Consider the following 24248-nt stretch of genomic DNA (forward strand, 5'->3'; position numbering starts at 1 on the left):
CACATGGCGTGGCAGACCTCTCCTGACCCGCCCGCGGCTCCCCTCAGCGGTGTACTTCGTCGATCTGTCTGTTCTGCACCCTACTCTGTCTCTGGTGAATCCTCTCACCCTCCACATCTCTCGTCGATCTGTCTGTTCTGCACCCTACTCTGTCTCTGGTGAATCCTCTCACCCTCCACATCTCTGGCCTGTACCCCAGATCTGTGTGAATGAATAGATAAATCTTTAAAAAAAAAACAAAAAACTGAGATATAAATTCACATACAAAACCCACCCTTTAAAAACTGTATCTGGTGGGTTTCAGTCTACACATTGATCGACTAACGGTCACCCTCCATGCCCCAATGTATCAGCTCAGAGTAACCTTAATATACTCTTGTCTCCAGAGATGTGCCCAGTCTGGATATTTCACATAGGTGGCTCCACATACAGCATGTAGCCTTCCGTGTCACATTTAACACACTGTCATCAAGCACATTCTATGATCTGCCATGTGTCAGTATTTCACCCCTCTTCTGACTGACCAGTACTCAATTATATGGATATACCATGTTGTATTTGAACATAAGTTAATGGATATTTGAGATGTTTCCACTTTTGGGTTATCGTGGACAAAACTGCTATTTATAGTTGTCAAGTTTTTGTGTGGGCCCATTTTCATTTCTCTTAGATCTACACTTAGGAGTAGAATTGATGGGCTTTACAGCTAAATGCTACATTTAATTTTCGAGAAACTGCCAAAATATCTTCCACAGTGGTTGTACCATTTTATATTCTCACCAACAGTGTGTGAGGATTCAAATTTCTGTAAATCTTTACCAAGGTTTCTTACTGTCTTGCTTGTTAGATGTGGGTACAAAGCAGAATCTCAATGTAGTTTTGATTTCTATTTCCCAATGACTAAAGATGTTGAGCATCATTTCATGTTTATTGCTATTTATTGGTGATTTGCATATTTTAGTGAACAATTCAGTCAGATCTGTTGTTAAATTGTGTTATACTTTCATTGTGTTGTAAGTTTTTTTGAAACAATACTTCTGTTAGTTCCCTCATATTCTTTGAAGATAGTATTGAGAGATAAATATATCTTGATAAAGAGGGTAGGATTTTGTACACATTTACCTTTCTGTAGAAATAAACAGAAATAAACTTCTACTAGTTTTAGTGTATTTAAAGTGATATTCTATACTCTTATGCCATTTCACTAACCCACAAGTTCTATGTCTAAATCCAGATGCTGAATTCAATGTTCACATTCTGCCAAGTGGCAGTACATAGAGGCTGTCATTTTTACACTTTCTCTTCTGTTATCAATATCTATCAGGCATTTGAAATAAATATTAAAAAGGCCAATGAAATTAAGATCTAAATGTTAATAGTCTCACAGAGAAACTATAATGATGGTTACAAAAAAGATGTAGGTATCTATTCTACCAGTCAGACCAACCATTTTTTATCTTCTCTAACCCTCTCAATTTCACCACTTATTAATAAATCCCATTTTCTGTTGATGAATGAGTCAAATTGAAATAACATATTCTGAATTTTTTATTATGCAAAAAAGTATGGTCAGCTAATTACGACAATAGATTATACACTGATTCATAAATCACATTTTGATGACCTCATGTAACTGAGAGGAATTTACTGACATTACTGATAATTTAACATCAAAAAAGACCTAACTTCCAGCACTGTTTTTTTTTTTTTTTAACTGTTTATTATTTGATGGTTGAAATAGTTTTCCACAACAAGCTGTAAACGGATCCATGGGCTATTAATTTGCAGTGCATGGCACCGAAGGGAAAGCTCGTTAGGTGGCTTGATGAGATTACAGGTATTACATAACTACCCTCAGAGAATGCAGAATAAATCAGGAGTAATATCACATCTCTGTTGTCCCTTAAGCATCCAAAGCTACAAGTGAAAAAGGTTCCAATTCAGAGGGAAAAGGCAAAAGGCAGAGAGGTGAAAACATCTCCTAAAGAAATTCTGAAGTGCAAAAAGAGGATTCTCATCTCTCATCTGAGAGTTTTTTATACATAGAAAGGATCAGCCATGCCTGATCTTCAATACTTTTTCCTTGTTTTAATCTTTTCTCTTTTCTGAGGCATAACATTCAGGTAATTATGTTTTCATTCAATTTAGTTTGGAATGTCCAGCGCTTCAACAGGCTCCTCGTGTTGCTTCTAGTCACCCCTCCCTGAGGGTAACCACCATACTCACTAATACTATGTAGATTAGTTTGCTCATTTAAAATTATTATATAAATGGAATCTTATATTCTCCCTCACCCTGAGTTCTTTAACTCAATACTATATCTGTGAGATTCAGCCATGCTGCTGCGTCTACTATTCGTGCTATCGTGTTTACCCATACCAAATTCCCTTTCGATCACTCTGCACACCCCCCACTATGGAAATGTCACAGCTATTGACATATTCTATCACTGAGGGACACCGGGGTGGTTTCCAGTGTCGACTATCATGTGTACAGCTTCTGAAATATTTTTGGTGGACCTGTGAATTCAATTCTCTTGAGGAAGTGATGCTAGGAGTAGAATTTCTGAGTCATGCTGGTATATTTAGCTTTAGGAGATACTGCCATACTGTTATCACATTTTGGTGGATTTATACTTCTTACTTTCATGATGAGAGGACCACTTGCTTCACACTTGATACTGTCAGTCCTTTCAATGTCAGCCATTCTGGTGGAGTCAAGTACCCCACTTCAATTTAATGGACACAATTCTATTATTCCAGAATACAAAGTCGTGCAAAGGGTACTATTTATAAAAATGAACGAGACTTTGCATTCTGTACACAAGGATCCCATCCTCACCTCACCTAGGGAAGTGTAAGAAAGCCACCCCCCCCATGCTCAGTCCTAGGAGGCAGGAGGAAGTCCTGACATCCCTCTCTCAGAAATCCCCCATTGGGGTGCATCCATGAATGGAGATCAGGAGTACATTCGGAGTCAACACAACTTCGGATCTCTGAGAGAGTCCAAGGACGCTACAGCCAAGTCTCCATTTGACTTCAAACTGCTCAAACACTTTGTCCCTGCTACAGCCAGAAGACAGAGTGGAACCTTCCACTGATTACAACAACTGCACTTGATTGTTGATTCCTATCATGTCCTCATTAATCCCTTGAGTCAGTAGAGTTTACTAGATGCAACTTTTATCTATTCCTTTGGAAGGGCCATATGTAATTGGCTTCAAAGTGGGTCCATTTTGATACACAGAGTGAAATTCTTCTATCTTAAGATTTAAACAAAGGTTGATCTGAAACAATAGCTTGTAAATCTGACCAAATGAAACAATCTGAAATTTTGTTTAAAAATTTGTTAAGTCAGGGAGGCATTTTTTATTGGTGACATAAAGTGTTGGAATAATTAACTGTGTAGCTGAAAAACAAACATCCTTTCTCTAGAAGAAATAGGGTGTTTCCTTGGTCTTGGTACTCAAAAGATGCCTGATGCCATTAATCTAGCTCATCAGATGACTGCTCAAGTCTCCTTTCCAGCTTTGCAGGGAGAATGATGAGAGATATAACTTAACTGTGCTAGTTAATATTCTGTGATGGTGGGGGAAGAAGAGAGGTTTAAGTGCTCAATACCACTCCAGGAAGAGCAAATTCAAGATTATTCTTGATGCATGAATTTATTGAACAATTTAGGTAGCTACTCTCCGGAAAATAGCTGTCACTGGGGGAAGGTACTTAAAGGGCCATGTTCATTGCCCCCAGAACACAGGGTGTGCTGAAGAATTTCAAGTTGCTATTTTCATGTTTCCAAACAAAAGACTCTCTACCAACTACTTTAAAAGCACTTTCATATTTACTCAGCCATATCCCTGTGTTGGGGATTGTTTTGGGACACTGAGGTTTTATCAATGCCTATTTAAAACAGAAGGAAAAACATTCAAGATGAAAACAGTATTTATAGCCTAGAGTGTGAGATGCTTCCTATTCTTACAAGGATATCTGCTTCTTCCTCTGCCCCTCTTTGAAAATGTCTTAAGAATCTTCAGTGTGTCTTAGTTCAGTTGGTGTTTTATTTTTAGTGGTATATAAAATACAGGGTGCCTTAACAAATTATAGATTTGGTGTGTACAATTTTAAGAGAAAGCAAACTTCTCTATTAGGATCTATTGGCAAGCTCTAATGGTTTTGTCCACCAGCACACAAACAATGCTGAAACTTCAATTTGTGAAAGGGATAAAGTGCTCATTATTTGTATGGTGTGAATTAGGGAAGGAGGCAAAATGGCAAAGAACAGACTCATTATATCAATGGGACCCAGTTCAAATCTCTAACACTTGGAAAGATCAGATGAAAGTTTCTGCTTCAGTATCTACTTCTTAAGCACTCTTTGTCTCTCATCCACCCCAGAAAAAACCCATTAAGTATAAGGTAATGTATTTATACTTGAGGACCCAAATAAGAAAAAGATGCTGTGCTTGCCTTCAAGACTCACAGCTAGTATATGCAATACTTGACATCTTTCTCTCTCTCTCACAATCAGGTACATCTACACAAACCTACCTTCAAAAAGCAAGTCTGACTTAAGAAGTTACCCAGCAGAGGTGCTACTAACACATCATACATTAGGGCGGTGAGAGCCCGCCACACCTACTCCCTGCTATTAGAGAAGAACCTGTGTCAGATTGGAGAAAGGTGGCTTGAAGGATGAACTGGGAGGGAGAGGAGGCTTCAGGTATGATGAGGCAGAAATGAGAGCATGCAGACCCTAAGGCTGCATCCCAGGATGAATACACTGATGGTGAGTGGTGGCCAGTGCACATGAGGCATTTGGGGTGCATGACAAGAGATCAGCATCCTGGGCAGACTTGGGTAGACTGAGCTGGCTGTAAGGGTCTGCCTACATGGATACACTTGGCACTCATTCTGAAAGCAGCGAGGGACCAAACAACCCAATATGGGACCATCTGCTTTAGCAATGATACTTTGTGGGTCTGAGTCTTCAAGGACAAATGTCAAATGTGAAAGTACCTCATTTTGAGTAAAAGGATCAGTGGGCTGGAAGGAGTATGAACTACTTCATGCATTCACCGTGGACCATACTGATGGTCAAATAGGTCATTCTTTGGAAGCCAGGAGGAAGAATAATAAGAGCTAACACATAATAAAGTAATATCACTAGTTTCTACCAGATATTCATTCTTTCATTACTCACGATAGCCATATGAGTTAGGCACTATTGTCATCTCAGTGTTAAAGACATGCAACTCGAGACATGGAAGTGGGAAATAAACTGCCCAAGATCACACACAGCAGAGTCAGCGATGGGTTGGATTTGAGTGCAGGCTTCCCCTGGAGACCTCCGTGGGCACCTCAGAAGGTGGATGAACAGAACCAGCAGAGCGCTTCCCTACTCCTCTTACTCCCTCCCACACAGTTCACCTGGATTCCCTGCAGAAACACCCATTTGTCAACCCTTCTTTCTACCAGGACAGGACTAAATCCGGAAGATCCCAGAAAAGCAAAACTCAGCTGACCATTCTCAAGTTGTACACAGTATGGGCCATGAGCAAGTCAGAGGGAGGGCAGTGGGAAACTGACCAACAATTGACACACCACAGGGGGCAATGGAGAGTGCTGTGGTTCCCAGATTCTGTTTTGTCCCCAGATACAAGAATACTCCTTAACTACCAGAGAAGACCAAGGTTTTTCAATCTCCAGCTTTCCAAGGTTTTTCAAACTCTGTACACAGTCATATGAAATGTAACTTTAGGAAGTTTTGGGCTTAGCATAGAATAAAATCAAATCATGCAGTGATTTGATTTGATTCTACATTGGCTATTTCTCACATACAGTCTGCTATAAATATTTCTATCACAACTGGTTTTAGTTTAGTTTACTTCTTTTTTAAAAAATCAGAAACAGTCCTAAGTGCCTACTCTAAAGTTACATAGTATCATTTACCAGAGGACGGAGGTAAGAGTGAATAACAGCAGAATTTTCAAGTGCATGGTCTGTTCTTCTAAGTAAAGTTTTATTGCAGGTGCATTCCTGAAACCCTGGTGGTGCAATGCTAGAGTCACAAGTAGCTGCAACGAACACCAAATGGCCCACAAAGTTTAAAATACTTCCTGACCATTCACGAAATGGTTGCAGACTTCTGAGTTGCATTTCAGTCCTAACTAGGCACAGTTGCCTGTCTTTGTGCTGTTAAATGGGGTAGTGGCAAAGATCCACATGGTATTAATCAAGGATGTACTGGCCTTGAACTGATTTTTTTTCCATTGCTAGTTTTAAAAAAATGAATGAGCAATGAAAAGGGAGTATTCATCACTGCATGATTTGATTTTATTCTATGCTAAGCCCAATACTTCCTAAAGTTACATTTCATATGACTGTGTACAGAGTTTACACTTGGAAAAATAGTACATTAAACTAGCACATGTCACATATCAAATCAAGTCATATGTTAAATGATCGAATACGTGATTTGGGAGTATGAATGAATGATGTTACTGACAACTCTGCAGCATTAAATGCTGTTGTTAGTGAAGCCAAGTGTAGTTGCAAGGATACTCAGAACTGGAGTGAGAACCCCTAGCTTGAAGCTGCCAGTGTGACTTCACGGCTACTTAGCCTTTCTGAATATCAGGATACGGGAGGTCAAAATGGCGTTCTTGTCCTACCTGCTGTACAGGATAACCTGAAGGTTTGGGTGACTCCACAGCTGGTAGAGTACTTGGTGACATGCTCTACCATGACTTGCTGTCATGTTAACACTGATGTCCTTCCCGCATCTCTGCCCACAGGGCCGACTACCAACACAGTGCTCGTGGAGAGGCCAAGGGTGTTAGATGAGGTCAGGACTGGGGGAATGATGGATCCCAGGAGGGGCAGGCCAGCAGAGCCCTAGCTAAAGGAAGAGAGACGGAAGGTGAACCTAGAGAGGGGTGTGCAGGGTGGGGGTTGGGGGGTACTTGGCCTCCTTAGCTTGGGCTCAGCACTGCCCTGGAGACTGCAAAGCTTCACCTTGAGCTGACTGAGGCAAGTATATGGACAGGCGTCCTTCCTGACACCCCAGTTCAGTTTTCCCCATGGAGTTGGGTTCCATGACACCAGGATCTTCTCCTAGTCTCTGATTACACATGTCCTAGCATCTCCGGACAAATGAGCCATCTGTCTCCCAGTTTCTAGTAGCTGAGGAAGGCAGATATTTATTTTAGTGACTATGCCTGCAAGCTTTATTTTGAATGCTGGTGACATAGTATTTGGGGCTGTATATCTATTCTCAGGTGTTATAATCAATTCAAAATGAGGACAGCCTCCGCCCTTCACTTTTCTCCTGTGGCAGCAGCAACCACAGAACAGAACAGAGCCTGTGTCACCTCTGGGGGCAGTATGTGGTCAGCGCCTACTGTGTGCCAAGCACGGTGCTCACGAGACTCAAGGCAGCGAGGAATCCGGCAAGGAGGTGGAGCTCACCCCTTGCTGGAGGTCACCTCATTCCTCAAGAAGCAAAGGGGCACATCTTGCCCAAGAGGAAACAGCCAGAAGGTGGGTTGCACTTGAACCCAGCTCAGGCCAACTTCAAAGTACTTTGTTGCTCCCTCTGCTCTGTTCTTTTGTGTAATGGAAATTTCTCCTTTTCCTAAGGTGAGAATGTGCCTACTGTCCCCTTTCCAGGAGACAGGCTGCAGGGAGAAATGTGTTAGTAAAGCTGAAGGAATGCGAACACTTCCTCTGCAGCCTGAGTGTTAATGGGCTTCAAGTCCCAGAGTGGCACTGACATCACTGGGCTGCTGGTGTCTAATGGAATTTGGTCTTTTTGTTGTGTTTTTAAGTCTCCTGGTCAGATGCAGGAAAACATTAATTTTTGGCAAGAAGGAAAAGGAGCCGATTATCATTTTCTGGTTTCCATGACATGTTTAGCTATAAAAGTAAGAAATTTCTTGCCTTGCCTTTACTTTGGGGGGGGGGTCTCTATAGGAGTTTTTAGATGGTGGGGCAAAAGTGGAAGCGGGGGTTAATGTCACATCGCTGTTGAACAGAACAAAATGATCTCAGTGAACTTTGGAAACCTAGTAACCGGCTAGGATGTAACAAGGGAACAAATGAAGAAATAAACTAAAATTAGAAAGACATTAAGTGCCCTGATGATGATTTTTATGTAATTTTCCAAGTACACAGGGCAACCTACAATATGAATTTCCTTGTTATTAAGCCACTAAAATCCAGCCATAGAACCAATGAGCACATCAATATAATTTGTGCACCAACAAAAGTGATTGTAACTGAGGTTAAGTGCCTTTAATCCAAGGCTTGTTTTAATGTAAGTTTAACACTGAAAGGAGTTGGGGGGGGGGGATGAGAGAAACACAGAACAACAAAAACCTCTGGTGGAAATATCTGAGTGTCCGAACATGCATCCAAAAGACCCATGGGGACTTTCAAGTATAAAGTATAAATTGGAATTTAGAGACTTTATAAAAAGCTGTTTTTAAGCTCAATATGCCCCAAATGAGGAGGTGTCAACGAGTACTTAGGGACTCTTAAATTCAGAGATTATTCAATTGCTCTAGTCTACAAATACACTTAAGAAACTGTCATAGGAAAAAAAAATGCTGTGAAATAAACACTAAACAGTGTTCTCAAACAAACTCCAAGACGTGTTTTCCCACCAGTCACAGGCATGGCCACACAAACATAAGCTCATACAGCAACAGAAAGCGGTTCCTTCGTGAATTGGCCAGCCGTATTCAAAAGAAGAGAAGAAATGGAGTATGGGGGAGGAACTCTCTGGACCTTCAACTAGTGTCTGGTACAGACATGAGGTGGGAGCATGAGGCCATGGGAACACGATCAGATTAGGGACACCCAGGATTTACTCTTTACTTTCATCGGGTAAGTCATAATTCTGTCTTACCTCTTTTTCATTTTTCTTCAGGTCTCCTGACCCTAGTGTTTAACCTAATCTTGGACCCTCTTCTTAATGCATAACTCATTAGCCTAAATTTGCCAAAACTAGGTCCCCAAGCCCATCATTTGTTCATCTGAGCTGCTCCACCATAACTGGGCTCTTGCCATACACAGTTACACAAGATGACTCCTCAGCAAACTGGTTTTCATCCACACAGACTAGATTTAATGTCTTCTAGTGGAGGGAACTGACAGGTGAAAGCAGGTTGTAGAAACACTGTTGTCTAAACAGGATTAGAAGCATCAATTCCCATATCACACCCTGGCTGTTAGTTAATACTAGTGTTCCTTTTATCCTGGTAGAAAACACCACCCCAAACAAGCTGAATAACTTTGTCTGGGCCCACAGCAGATAAGCAAAAGACTGAGTGCTAAACAGATATGTACCCAGAACTGTTTCATGTCTGAAAACTTGAAATAGCCATGTTTAATCATCTGACCAATCTAACTTAATTGAGCAAAACATCATGTTACTTTCTGGCTACCAGGTGAAGATAAGATGATGCCTTCCTTTTAGAAGTTTATAATTGAGCCAGGAAGCCTCACTGGTGTGTGAAGAATCACACCATGATAAAGTCTGTGGTTCATGGGGGGATGTTCCAAGCACTTCAGGAATACGGGCGGAAAGAATAAGCAACCTCAGCTAGAGTTTCTAACATGTGGAGCTTCAAAGAGGAAATGACATTTCAACAGGTGCTTGGTGTTCAACTGGAAAAGAAGTTGGCATCCTAATTCCTAGATGCAACTTCTAAAGATATAGGGAGATGTGAGATTTGTGGATCAATGAGGTCCAGTGAGGCAGGAAGCTGGGGCATCTATTAGTAGGAGATAAGCTGTGGGAAGTGGGATGTGAGCTGAAGGAGAAATCACAGAGTGGCCTTAAGAGGCATATCTGGCCAATGGGTGAACCCCTCAAAGCTGAATGAAGCAGGCAAACTATAGTCTTCTGGCCAAACCCCACCATGCACCTGCTTTTGTAAATAAAATGTTATTGGAAAATTGTCACATCTATTTCTTTAGGTAGTTTCTGTGGTTGCTTTTGTACTACAGTGGCAGAGCTGATTAATTGAGACAGGGATCCTTTGGCTCACAACATCAAAAATATTTTCTATTTGGCAATTTTAAAAGTTTGCTGACTGCTGGCTTAAAGATTTAGACCATTTATTTGAATTTTTGTAGCTAAACATGCCAGGCTTCCCATCCGGAGTCTGTAAGCTGCAGCAGCTTAAGCCTTCCCCTCTAGCATCATGAACAATTAGTTATTTATCTGCATCATAAGCTTCTCCAGACACTTCCTTCACAATCCCCAATTTTATGTCTTCATTTATCGTTTCTGTTTTATATCTTCTTTTTATTTAGGGATTTGCCACACACTTTCCTCTGCTGACATTGTTACCATTCTCCCACCCCACCAGCAGAAGCTCATCACTCAACTTGGAGTCATTCTGCTTCCTTTGCCGCCTTCCCAAGTTCTTCATAAATTTTGGTATTACTTTTAGAATGCTGCTGAAAATCGATTTTTTTCACTTTCTGTTGCTACTTTCAAATTCCTAGCTCTAACAAATAGCTATCCCTCTGTAAAAAAGCTCCTCTCATTGTACAAAGTCCTTGGAAAATACAAGCATTTACGAAACAGAAAAAAATGAAGGAATAGTCATCCTTTTATACATTTAAAAATAAATTTAATCTATAAAAATTAGACTCACACATGATTTTCTAGGGAGTACATCTCTAATATGGGGCAAAGAGCATGATTATTGTTTTATTAACAACTGGCAATAAAGTAGAACTCAAAAGGGAACTGAGTCTTAAAAACGGCTTTTTATGGCATGCAATTTGTTATAGTTTCAACAACTTTACGGTCAAATTATGAGGATCCAAAACCCACAACAACCCCTTTACTGTGTTAGTTTGAGTAAGCTGATTAACCTCTCTGTTTCAGTTTCTACATCTACCCAAAAAGCAGAGAGAGAGAGAGAGAGAGAGAGAGAGAGAGATGACAACAAACTTAGCTCATAGGATTGTATGAAGAACAACTGGAATGAAGTATTAAAGTTGTTAATGCAGGGCTTGGTACACAGAAAACACCCTGCCTGAGTTACTAGTCTTATGTTTCTTTTCTTCCCCTAACAGCACAAAGAAGGAGAATGTACTAAGAGTAGTTCTCTTTGATTGGCATATCATAGTGAACAGGAAGTAGGTTCTGCCTTCTGTCTTTTTGATTTCTCCAAGGGGACATTTCTTCCCATACTCCTGGCCCCTGTGGCTTAGCCAGTCACAGCATGCTCTCTCCCTGCAAAACCATCTGGTCGCAAATCAGGCCAATCAGCGGCGGTCCCTCTCACTGGAGGAACCTGAGTCTCTTTCTTTTGGGCCTGAAGCTCTTTCTACAGGGCAGACAACAAGCCCTGGACCTTTTGGAATCATCTCTATTAGCCAAGGAGAAATTCTTCCCAGAAACTAGATCAAAACAACAACACATCTGTGAAAAAAGAGGAACAATACCCTGAAACTCGTGTGAGTCCTGCGTTACTCTGGAGTGCAGTTACATATACCCATTTTTTCCCTCACTTATGCCAGCTTTTGCTGGACTTTCACTTGCATCCAGAGTTCTGACACACTCTAATTAACTGACATAACTTAAGGCTGGAACTGCATGCAAGTCCTGCTAGCCTTGGTATTGCAGAGAATGCACAGCGAGGTGAGGTGGCAGGCATGCATTGTTATCTTCATTCTGTCTTCAGACAGATCAGGGATTGCTGGGAAAGTCGTTTCATCTTTCTGGGTTCTAGTGTACTTGTGTGTCAAATGAGAGAGGTGAGTTGAAAATCAATCTCTAAGATCCCTTTTCAGTTCTAACATTCTGGGTCTCTATTATTCTTAGGTCCATTTCAGTTGTGTATACAGTGGTATAATTGGTTACTGATTCTCATCTTTTTCTGCTTCCTTCTGTTTCAGCTTTAAAAATATCCTATTAGACCATAAGTCCTTAAACTCCAACTGTTTATTTCTTCCCCTTCAATCTCCTTCTAAGAAAAATACATTTCAAAAAAATATTTGGACATAATGATCCCATTTTCTTCCCCTTTCTATATTTTTAAATCTAATTAAGGTGATAAGTTCCTTGAGGGTTGAAACGAGAGTTTTCCTGTGGGTGTAAACATTATTTTTTTTAATTGCCAACCAAGCTGCCAGTTTTTACAGAGCAGCAGGATATGGGTTTTAAGTAATGTAAGCAGGAAATGGGTCTCCAGCCCACACAAAATAAATGCAGAAGTACTGATTTTCCCTGAGTCCACATCTGGCTTACTCATTTATAATTTCAGGCTGAACTGAAATTCTCCCACAAAACTGCAGCATGACATGCATGTCACAGACTGTCAGACTAAAAGTGGAGTGTTAGGTGATCATTCTGGGAGTCTCACGTATACGTATAAATAATCTAGTTATTTCAGGTCGACATCATGTTTTTCTCTGCAGTGGTAGGGTTTGGGATTTGAGTTAAGAAAATATTAGCTTCATATCCTCACAGTTACTGATAGTAAATATTGCAAAAGCTCTAAACTTAGCAGGAATCAAAGAGAAATGGCTGAAATGCAGTCAACTAAAACATCTTCTGCAGATAGAACTACTCAGAGGAAAAAGACAATCCCAGGAGAAATCCATCCTGTGTGTATGATGAACACTGCCTCTATGGCTGATGGCCCCATTCACCACTGTTCACCAGGACCCTAAATATGCGCAAGACTCCAACCCCAGCTACGTCACTGGTACTTCCTGCCAAGTTTAACAAGACAGATATAGACCCAGGGACTTCAGGATCAATTAGTTTAGCCTTCTCTCCTCACAGACTCCTTCCGAGGTCCACCCTTCCCAGCTCCAGTATCCAAGAACCAGTGACACTGTACTCAAGCCCCACAGTGAGGCTGAGGCTGCGGTACCTGGCGTTTTTTCCTACTCAATTAGAGGGCAGATGCCCTGTCTCTGATTTCTCCAGAGTAACCCTCACAGCACCCAGACCCGTGCTTCACTCACAGTTTGCCTTTACCAAACACCCAAGGAATGGGATTGAGGAAGCACAGTAAGTCCCCGCAGTGCATGCACACACCCCTATTTCTCCCCTAGGCCTGCCCAAACCCAGTCATCTACCTGTTGTGTTCCTGTTCCCTATATCTGAAAGAATCAGACAGACTGTAAGTAGTGAAATTCTTTTGTGATGTAGATACTCTGCCTACATGAAAGCTGGCATTTCAAATCCCCATGATCACATGCTTATGGACCAGTTATTTAAATCTACTGAAAAGTTCTCTTTTACTGTATGATTAATAAGCTGTATGATTGGGGAAAAGGATAGCTGGAAGGAAAAAGTTAAATCAAGTCTGGGAAAATGTCAACACACCATTTTATACATGTTTCTTTCACAACAAAAACTCATACTCCCTCTCTAAAAGGGGGCAAATCACCACCACTGTTTATTCAATCTCTTTTCTCATTTTATACTCACTGGTAAAGACAAACTCTTTATCTCTATGGTCAAGAAAGGGAAATGGAGTCACCATGTGACATGCTTGAGTTACTAGTGACTCTGGAACACACAGTGACCTAGAAGCTGCTCTGGAATACATGGCCACCCCCCAGACCGCCAACTCCTGCCTTTTCACCAACTGCCATTCAAGTGTTATCTGAAAATCCCCATAGTTATTCTATTTTCATGCCATTCTCTGTTTACACCTACCCTGGCAATCCATCATTAGTGTCATGTCTGAATTCCACATGCTGACATCCTCCACAAATGGATTTTGGAAGCTGAGCAAGTCATATTTATAGATATGGCAAAGAGGAAGAAAACATTTTTGAGTCTCCACTTACATTCTTTGGACATTCCCACTTCAAAGCACTTCTGGAGTCGACAGTACTGGCATCGATTCCTGGTGACTTTATTAATAACACAGTTTTTATCTCGGTGACAAGTGTAAATCATGTTCTTCTGAATGCTTCTGCGAAAAAAACCCTACAAGCAAGTAAAAAGATGAGAAAACTGAGTAAGTCAACTAGGCTTTGTGAGGAATCAAAGCTGACATTATCAGTGCATTGATGGCTCATTCTGAGGAATGAAGGGATGGCAGCAGAAAAGTTAGCTTAGTTATGCCTTAAAGCCCTTGTGAAATGTTAATAAACAGCTCTCCCATTGTTGCAACCCAGAGAGCCCCCTTTTAATCAAAACTAGACATACTGTTTATTATCTTGCTAAAAGAAAATTAAAACCAAGCTGATTTACTTAGGAAACATAAAGCAGAGTTGGGTTCCCTCCAAACAGATTTTGTTTCATAAACAACTTCCTTGCTGGCCAGAATGATTTCAGGTGAAACCACTCTCCAGAAACCCAATATAAGAAGCACTGTACTTGCAAATGAAATTATTTGATTCGTGGAAGCATTAGGTCTTTTCAAAGGAATCTTCTTGAAAATCTTTTTACATATTTAGCTTCTGTTACAAAATGTGAAATACAATTTTATCTACAAAATGTTGAGAAAAATCTATCCAAGTTTGGAAACAAGGCCAAAGAATCGTTAGCTGCCCATCTGCAGGCATATCAGAGCGGTGCTGTCCCATAGGTAGATGCTAGCCACCTGAGGCTATTTAAGTCAAAAATGATGAAAAATTTTGTAAGTGAAAACTGAAATTCCTCAGGTGTACCAGTCATGTTTCAAACACTCAAGATCTGCACATGGCCAGTAGCTACACAGATACAGAGGGCCCTCATCTCTGTGGGTAGGTCTGTGTAGCCTGCTGGGTTACAGCCCCGACTCATCCGCTCACCTAAGAGTCACCTAACGCTCTTGGGAAAAGTAACTTTGTTTGACTTACTGTGTACTACTGATTGGATGTAGTCTCGGTAAAGATTGCAGAAGACTGGTAAATCACAAATAATATTTGTCTAGTTTAGGTGCAAAGGATTTCTGTCTGGTTGAAATATAACCTAAGATTATTGTTTTATTGCCTTGTAGGACATTAACCAGTTTTGTATATAACTCTGCAATCATATCAGCAGTTTTTTTCCTTTCACCCTATCTACTGATCAATTTATCAATCTATTTATTATCAACCTTCTTAGACAATTTTCTCATATCTTTGAACCAGCTTTGTCATCTTGTTTTCCTCAATGCATTAAATAAATCAACATGTGTTTACTGAATATTTGAATATGTAGTTTTTTTGAAAATTATGTTTACAGGGGGAGCAAGTCATCCTCACTTTTATGAAATGCCGAGGAAATAAAGCTAGGAGCCTGGGTCTGCATCTTCTTTGTTCTCTCCATTTCTACCTATGGCTTTGCAGATGATGACTATCCAAGTAACGCTTGTTAAATGTGACAATAAATGAACAGTATACCTGCTGCCTTTTCTCTCTTCTAATTACCCGAGAAAACCCTCTATGTGGCTAAGATTAAAAGTAAGGAATTGGACCTGATCAATTGTGAAATGACTTTTACCTACATTAGAAGCAATTGTCTTGAATGTAAGAAACAATCCCCTCAACTCCCCCAAGGTGGTGAATAACCCATAAGATTCACCCTCTGAGTTCAACTTTCCATGCAGTACATTAACACTCCAGGAGTCAGAACTAAGAACAATCAAAGCTAAAACATATTAGCAAAGAAAGCTCATGTAACGCACATTGTACAGGATATTTACGTGGCTACCCTAGGATTTTAACGTCTAAATAAACATATTTTTACTGGCCTGGTTCAACTGTAAATGCCTGGAAATCTTATTTAAGATTGTAACTCCCGTCACATCCCAGACACAAACATTTTCCAAGAAAATTCAAGTTTATTTTTGCACGTCTGGAGCTACAAATATACTCAGAGTCTAAAATAATAGGTTACAAATACTCTGAAGCCCTAACAGAATCTATGCAGAGTGGTTACCTCAAAACCTATCTTTTCCTGCAAAAAAATACCTACAGGACACTGTCAGCTGCCAGCTGCCAGCTGTACAAACTCGATTTACAGAAACTTCCCTGCTCTCCTGATGGAACAGCCAGTCTTTACTGCATGTGGAAGTGAGTGAGGAATGGACAAAGGTGACCTCCGTTTATTCAAACCTGAATTTTCAGTTCAGCAACTTCTTAGTGAGTGACTGTGGGGGAGAGAAAAACAATCTCATCATGCGCAAATGAAAGGAGAAGGGAGAAGGGAGAATTAAGGAACTTTATATGTCACCCATTATCCAGTCAGTGTGGTTCAGTGACAGTGACGGCAGAAACTAAATAGGACTTCTTGGTTTTCCCAATTAGATTTTTGGCTGGATTTCAGAGGTCTAAATTTCAGTAAATTATTTCCATCATGGTAGGATACTTGCTGACTGGAATATATGCTATGAGGTATTTTTATACATGGGTTGGGTAAACAGAAGTGCCCTCTGAGGCCAAAGAGAGTTTGTAGGGAACAGATTCCTTGTCTCCCCTGTACAGACTGTGAATTATTAAAAAAAAAAAAACCACTGCTTTCAGGAGTCTTTGGGGGTTGTGGGCCACCACAGTCCCATGCAACCTCAGTTTTACTTAATATTTGCATTTTGGTTCACTTCCTTTTCATTTTTAACATTATTTAAAATGGAAATCTTGCCTCTCTGGCTGAATTAGGAAACCAACAACAATGGTCAATATTAAAAGGCACTCAAAATAAATAACATGAAAGTCAAAACAATCATTAGATGTCCTTTCACTCTCACTAGAGGTTCGTGGACCCAGCCCCACTCCGATCTTACTGAATCAGATCAATACTGGCTTGAGATTTTCTCTTTGAGGAATTTAGAGGAAATACAAGAGTTTCTCATTTATGTGGTTTAAATGTGAATCAAAGGCCATGAACCTAAAATTGAGAGCTTTATGCTCTAGGAATTAAACTTTAACTCCCAACTAGTCACATATAAAAATGAGTTTTAGAGTACTGGATTCACAGGTGTTTTTATTTTTTTATATATTCTTTATTTGTATACATTTTACATCAGGTATAGTTCCCATAGAATTTCCACCACCAATTCACCCGTGCACCATCACCTTAGTGCACCATCACTGCCTTAGACCTTGAGGCAGTGCTTAAGGTCTTCCCAGGAATCAAGACAGTGGACTTTGGTTGAGGCGTGAAAGACTCAAGGTAATGGCTACCCTGTAACTGGTAGGCAAGAATTTCAGTACTTAATAAAACTGTATTGGTACATACCAGTTGAATACCCCCAAGGCCAGGACAGAGTCTGATATATGGTAGATAATAAATAATTTGTTGATTAAATGAATGAAGTTTATGTTAAAGTCCTTACCCATAACCAGAATCAAAATCCTGGATGTATTATACTTTAATTTCATAAAATATTATCTATTATCAATGTGTCCTTGAAGGTGATATTTTCTGAATTTACAAAACAAATTTCTATGAAGTTAGTAGAAGAGTCATTGATTTGAGTTATAAAGCTTGTCAATCAGAGCTTCTATTGATTAACCATGATTTACGACAAGTATAACTTCTATTGTTAATCATAACTTATGTTGGTTAACCATGCCTATGTTGTCTAAGCATGCCTTTTATAGATTAACAATACCTCTATTGGTTGTGATAGTCAAAGTCAGTAACCTAACACTGAGTGTATAGATGAAGAAGGCCAATCTGGATCACAGTGAAGTGTTTTCTTTTTTTTTTTTTTAAAGATTTATTTGTGCATACAGAACTGGGGTACAGGCCAGAGGCTCAGGGGCGGTGAGAGGCTTCACCAGAGACAGAGTGGGGAGCAGAACAGGCAGATCAACGAAGTACACTGCTGAGGGGAGCAGCGGGCGGGTCAGGAGAGGTCTGGCTCGCCATGTGGTCTCCTCCGGGGCAGGCGGCAGGCAGGAATCGAACTCATGTGGAAGTGGCTTTAGCTTCTCAGTGCTGTGCTTTAACCCGCTGCGCCACCAGGGAGGGCCGTGAAGTGTTTTCTAACCAAGGATTTTTTTTTAGCTTTTCTTACCTCATTATCATCTACACTGGCATTCAACCAAAAAGAAAAATAATATATAATAGAAGAGGCTACATATGCATGAGAACCACTTGCTTCATGTCTCAACAATAACTATGGAACATTGATGACAAATCATTTCTCTCTCTCCTCTTGGGGGTACAAGGTATATAAATGTTCTAACTAATTTATTAGCTACAGTGAAGTGAAAAGGACTGTCTCTTTAAACTTAAATAGTCTCCTATACAAAAATACCTAAAGTTCATAATACCCCTGGTGGACTAGTTTTATATTTCCAATTTATGGAACACAGAGAAAAATGGTTTATTTCCTTCCCTTCACATTTTTGTAAGAGATTAAGTTAGGCCACCTTGTTCCTTCTGAGAGCTTCAAACCATTGCTCTAACTCTGTTTCACCTTCTAGTTTTCAGATATCTTCTCTCACAGAGGGGGATTCTGTTGAGTTAAATAATGACCTAGTGATACAGGAGGCTTTAGTAAGACCTGACATAGTTTGATGCAGATCTGAACTCTCTGTCACTTATTATCCATGACATGTTAAATGAGTCCCACAGACTTTAGTTTACTCACCTGTAATGGGGTTAGTAAAATTATCTATTTCATTATATTACTCACTGGGAACATGACTGTGTCCAATTAGAGAATGCATATGAAGTGTTACCATACGCCCAGCACATAGAAAGTATTTGATGCATGGTAAATATTGTTACAATTAGTATAGACAAAAACCTCTTTTCCAAAGCTTCCTGGACAATTTCCAGTATCCATTTTTGTATCTAAAATAAATATTTCTGACTAGGACAGAACACAATTCTGAGTCTCTGAGCAATATAGGCTATTGTGGTTGGACAACCTCTTGATTCTAAAGGCCGTTTCTATAATTATTCATATACTGACTCATTCATTCACTGCCAATTAACTGGAGTGGATGTGGTGCAATCTCTGGGGGCATGCTAAGAGTTATAGTAAGGTACTGTATTCAGGGGTATAGAAAAGGTTTTTGCTTTTTTGCATGAACGGATGTCACAAAGGGAGGTGTGGAGTAAGAACTTTAATGGAAGGAAAATATGAAAAGTGTCTAGTATAGTGTTTGGTGTAGAGAAAGATACAAAAAACTGATTGATAAGAACCACAGGAATTCAAAATATTGGCACTTGATCCCAGCTCTAACAAAGGAGTAGGCTTTAACAGATTTTTATCCTTAGGGGTAAGCAGTAGAAGTCAGGGGTGAGATAAGCAGTAGAAGTCAGAGGTGAGAAAGTATATGGAAGAGCCAGTTGGTGGTCCAGGCTGCCAGAGACATGAGTGATGGGAGTGTGTGTGTGTGTGTGCATAAGGCACAGCTGAAAGGTTGGGCTGATGTTCAGGCTGGAGAGAAGCTTGAAGGCTCCCCTCCCTCCCCCGCCCCCCCACCAGACATTTGCTGGGGAGGAATACTCTTCTGTGCAAGAGCAAGTTTAGGTCAGAATTATATTAAACAGGACTCTCCAGAAAGGTGAGTCACAGATCTCATTATGCATTTCTTTTACACATAATAAAGTCAATTGTGAGCTTTGGTTATCCAAATGAATGCAAAAAACCCTGAGCCTACCCTTAGGTCTGGGCAAGACTGTTTGCCTACCTCTTGATTTCTGCAATAATGCAATTGCTGACTCATATTCAATCATGGGTTGCTTGTGAGGATCCACAATGTGGTGTTCTAAATGGAAGTTACTTTTTAGCTCAGGGCCACTTACATCAGATTTAACATGTGTGGAATATGTCCTTCTTGTTGGAAGAAAGCATTAAATTAAAAAAAAAAAAATTTCTTTTTTTACAAAAAGGCAACTCGGTAACCATATTAGTTGTAATGGGTCAGGGGACAGTCACCCAAAAAACAGTGTTGGAAAACATGCTTGCAGTGGGCTTTTGCAGCATTCATTTCTCTCCCATGCAAAGTTCAAAAGGGTAATTTCTCCTTCCAGAATTAAAGAAGAGAAAGGGAGGGGTTTTACTTTGTTATTTTTCTTCTGTCACTTAAAGGAAACAAACAAACAAAAAAAAACTCAACCCCATCTTATTAAAAAAGTCAGCAGGTGGCTGGCTGCCCAGGTAGACCCTCACTTGGTCAGAGAGGCGGGACAGCAGCTCTCCTCTGAAGACTGTCCACTGGTGTTTCTCTCTATAGGGAAAAGCTGTCCTTTTCAGGGGCTGCTCTTTCTGCCTGGTTGTGTCTGTGCAAGCATCCTTTCTTTCCTTTTTAAATAGTAAACCTGTCCTTTTGGATATTAAAAAAAAAAAAAAAAAAAGGTTGGGAAGGAGGCCCAAGTCCAGCATAGAGCTGCACTCCCATTTCCAGGCAGGAGAGATGCCGCCAGGGGAGGTGAGAATGGAATAATCCCATCACAGTCACTTTGGGAAACATGGTCTTTAGACCAGGAAACACGTTGCTTAAACAAACAAAAAACACCCCCGGAGTGTGTGGAAGTGTATGCGTGACAAGGTCGAAAAGTTATTAATAGCAAGATTAGGAGGGGAGAAAGAGAAAAGTGAAGACCTTTTCACCCCACTGAAAGACAATGGGTGAGAGGGAGGGAGAAAGTAGAAAAACAGCCCACTATTTTGATGACACAGAGAGAGTTCCCTTCTGAGCAGGGAGGGTGAGCATAACTTGAGAATTCGGAACAAGTAAAGTTAGGAGGAGGCCAGACTGAGCCACAAAAAAGGAAAGCAAGGTTAAGATTCTGACTCTCAACAAAATTGAATCATTCAAGGGGCACAGGTTTAAAAGTTGTATATTTTTTATTTAAAAAAAAAAAATCCCAGGGGCCAGGACAAGGTCCTGTTGCTGGGGTTTTAGTAAGGCGACTGACAGCAGCAAAGGTTGGAGGCTCTGGTATTTACTAGCCACAGCATCCACAACGCCCCTGACTCCATGGTGCCCCTTGCCTGCCAGCTAGGACAGTGTCTCCGTATTTCTACCTGGAACCTGACCACATCTGTGAATTGACTTCTCTGAAGTCACCTGGTCAAAAGATTGGCATGTGCTTTCTTGTCTAGGTTAAAAAGGCAAACCTATGTTTTGGGATCTTCCAAAACCAAAAGAGATGTTTTTATAGGAGGAAACAGCTACAGATTCGGGGGGGTGGGGGAACCCTAAACTGAAAATAAAAAGCAGTTTCTGTGGGAATGAATCTTTCTGGAAGAGTGTGATTATGACATTTTCCTGGACTTTGTCAGGTGAACCCCTAAAAGACCCAGAGGCCAATGCTCTCAATTCTTTTAATCCCCAATTAATTAAAATTCCCTGGGAACACCAATGAAAAGGCAGCGCAGGTTCTTAACTGAGAACCTGAACTCACAACATCAGATCAAGGTCTAAACTTCCAAAGTTTTCAATGTCCCAGGAAGGGCACTAAGCCAATGCATTCAGTCAGTTCACAATGTTCTTTATTTTAGAAGAACATAATCCAGGGTAGAAATGTACTGGGTAATATAAATTGGAAACCAACAGTAAAGAGAGATTAATGGATTAGATGAAATATCTTTTAATTTGGGTGGAAAAAAAAGGTCTTTTTATATTTCCAAAACATGGCCTTGGTTAAGTAATAATTTTTTAAAAGTGACCAGCTATCCTACTGGGCTAAATGGTTATGATAATCCCATTGTTTTGCAGCCAATAATATCATGACCAAATTTAGGGGCAGAAGGTTTCATAAAGCAACTAACACTCCTAGTTCAACCAGCTGTTTTAATGAAGTGAAGGAATCAGTTTAGGGCAGGATCAGCTTCATGGGATGTGACCCCATACATTCACATAGTCCAGGTAAAGAAGGACCCTGCGGCTGGCTTACTGCTTTACAGCATTGTCTTGAATTTCTCAGTAACTTAAATGAGAGGCAAGCATTTTTATCTTGCACTGGGCCCTGCAGATTTAGTAGCCAATCCTGACTCAATTTATAGTAAAGGTTTCCAATCTTTTTCCTTGTGAGGATGTGAAAGTTTGGAGAGTCAGTATCTCTATTCTTCAGGGTTACTTTAAGATTATAGGTCAGGGCCCTCCCTGGTGGCGCAGCGGGTTAAAGCACAGCACTGAGAATCTGAAGCCACTTCCTCATGAGTTCGATTCCCGCCTGCCGCCTGCCCCGGAGGAGACCACATGGCGAGCCAGACCTCTCCTGACCCGCCCGCTGCTCCCCTCAGCAGTGTACTTGTCGATCTGCCTGTTCTGCTCCCCACTCTGTCTCTGGTGAAGCCTCTCACCGCCCCTGAGCCTCTGGCCTGTACCCCAGTTCTGTATGAATAAATAAATAAATCTTTAAAAAAAAAAAAAAAAGATTATAGGTCAGACTGAATTAAGTGAGTTCACCATAATCACACTACTTTCTCCAAAGGCCCATTGGAGATGTATCTGAGAAATTTTGTTACCCCAACAAGTGCCAGAAAGGAAACCATCAGAGGTATTTTCTGTTTTACTAGTGGGCTTTACTTCTCACATTTGGGGGCTTTGGAGGCAATTGCCAGAAACAGAGAGAATACAACTTTTTTTTTCAGAGCTGGATAAATTTCCTCCCAAATAGCATATATATTTAGGTATAATTTTAAGAGGATACCCAGAAGCTCAATCAAGGTATCTCTGAGCCTCACTTAGAAGCTACATAAATAGTGAGTTAGTCAGAGGGTGAAGAAAATGAGGTTGGCTAGTTAATCTGTTACCCAAAGAATTTCTGTGTAGCAGGTTAAATATCATCTAGACAGTATCTTGAGGACTATTACTCCACTATTTTCAAAAATATGAGTTATGGGAGACAAACAGTAACATAGGAAAAAAAAAAACTACTCTAAAATGGACGGTTTTACTGGGCTCCACAAAGCTTTCTTTAAATCTGGTCTTGAAAATTTATTTTAAAACAACTAAAAACATCTGTTTTCTAGATTACTTGGGTCAGCTATTTTGTGCCCTTCCACAGTGAAACCCATAGTTACCGATTTATTATCAGGATTACTCTAAACATAACAGGGCAAGGAGCCAATGCATTTACAATTTTTAAATCCTCAATTATTTTACTGAGAAAATGTACCAAAATAGCTCCTCAGCTACAGCCCAGGAGTTAGCAGATCCCAGCTGTTTTGCACATTAATTACTAAATCTCATCTGGACCCAAATGAAAGATCCTCATGTGTACTGAAGAGGGGGAGAAAAGGTAAGCAAGAATGAGACAAGAACCAAAACGTGCTCAGATATACTTAGACTCTGTAGAGGAGCATGAATTCCTAAATCTCTCTTTTACAAGTCTGGTATGCAACACTTCACCATCAACAAAGCCAGGACTTGGCTCTGCCATGACATGCTGGCTGATGACAATGTACATCACCATGGCAACTCTGCACATCACAGAATCCAAAGGCTTTTTTTGCAGACACCAATAATTATGATGTACTTGAATTGTTTTATGATGTTAAGAAGGACCTAAATTAGAAAGGGAAAAAAGGTTGTCTACAATTTATTGTACTTTTTCCAAGTCAATTCAATTTTCAGGGCCAGTAGACTTATTCTCATTTATTTTACATGTGGTCACAGGCACAATCTTAAGTGACAAGGAAGAAGTCATAGAGGATGAAGGAGTAGGAGAAGGGAAGCTGATCTAGCATTCATACTTAAGTCTTAGAGTTCAACAACTATTTATTGTATGTCACCTAGGCTTTTCCTCAGCAACATCCCTGCACTAACACTTTAAAAGTCTCATTAACAATTGAGAAAACACTATATGTGCCTGTTCTTCAAAAAAGGTTTCAGTCCTGGTGGCTCCATCGTAAGACCTGATATTGAGCATTATCCAAATTCACAACCTATAAACACTGAGATGATCAACAAAATAGTTTGGAGGCTGCCTGAAAGTCAGTCATATGTGTTCTTTGTTCATCATGTGCTTATATGCTTCCCAAATCCAGCATCTTCTCTTCTCTGTGCCTCTAGACATGCCGTTCCTATGACTCAAAAGCCCTTTCCCGATGTCCTTGGGTTCATGTCTGGCTTGCGTTCTAGTATCTAGTTCCCCAGAATGGTCAGGCACCTGGGATTCCCCAACTGTTGTAACATGCATCTTTTTCCCTCCAAATAGACACTGTCTCCTCTTGATATGGGAGCCTGTGCCACTTTATAATAAAAAATATATTGCAAATTATTTTGCTTTTTGACTATCATATACAGATTCTACATGGAAGGAAAGGGAGGGAAAGAGAGCTCAGCAGAGAAACCTAATTCAATAAATAAAGCCACCACCAATAT

General features: G+C 40.3%; 1 protein-coding gene across 1 annotated transcript in view; it reads right to left on the reverse strand.

The window, feature by feature from the left end:
- The window catches only part of RARB (retinoic acid receptor, beta), a 139121-nt gene that overhangs the window by 61395 nt on the left and 53478 nt on the right, over positions 1-24248 (reverse strand). Inside the window, exon 3 of the mRNA XM_004692275.2 lies at positions 13830-13971. Coding sequence (XP_004692332.1) covers positions 13830-13971 — 142 coding nt within the window. The remainder of the gene's footprint in view (positions 1-13829; positions 13972-24248) is intronic.

The sequence above is a fragment of the Condylura cristata genome, unplaced genomic scaffold (genome assembly GCF_000260355.1).
Source record: "Condylura cristata isolate star-nosed mole 26May11 unplaced genomic scaffold, ConCri1.0 scaffold00033, whole genome shotgun sequence".
Classification (NCBI taxonomy): domain Eukaryota; kingdom Metazoa; phylum Chordata; class Mammalia; order Eulipotyphla; family Talpidae; genus Condylura; species Condylura cristata.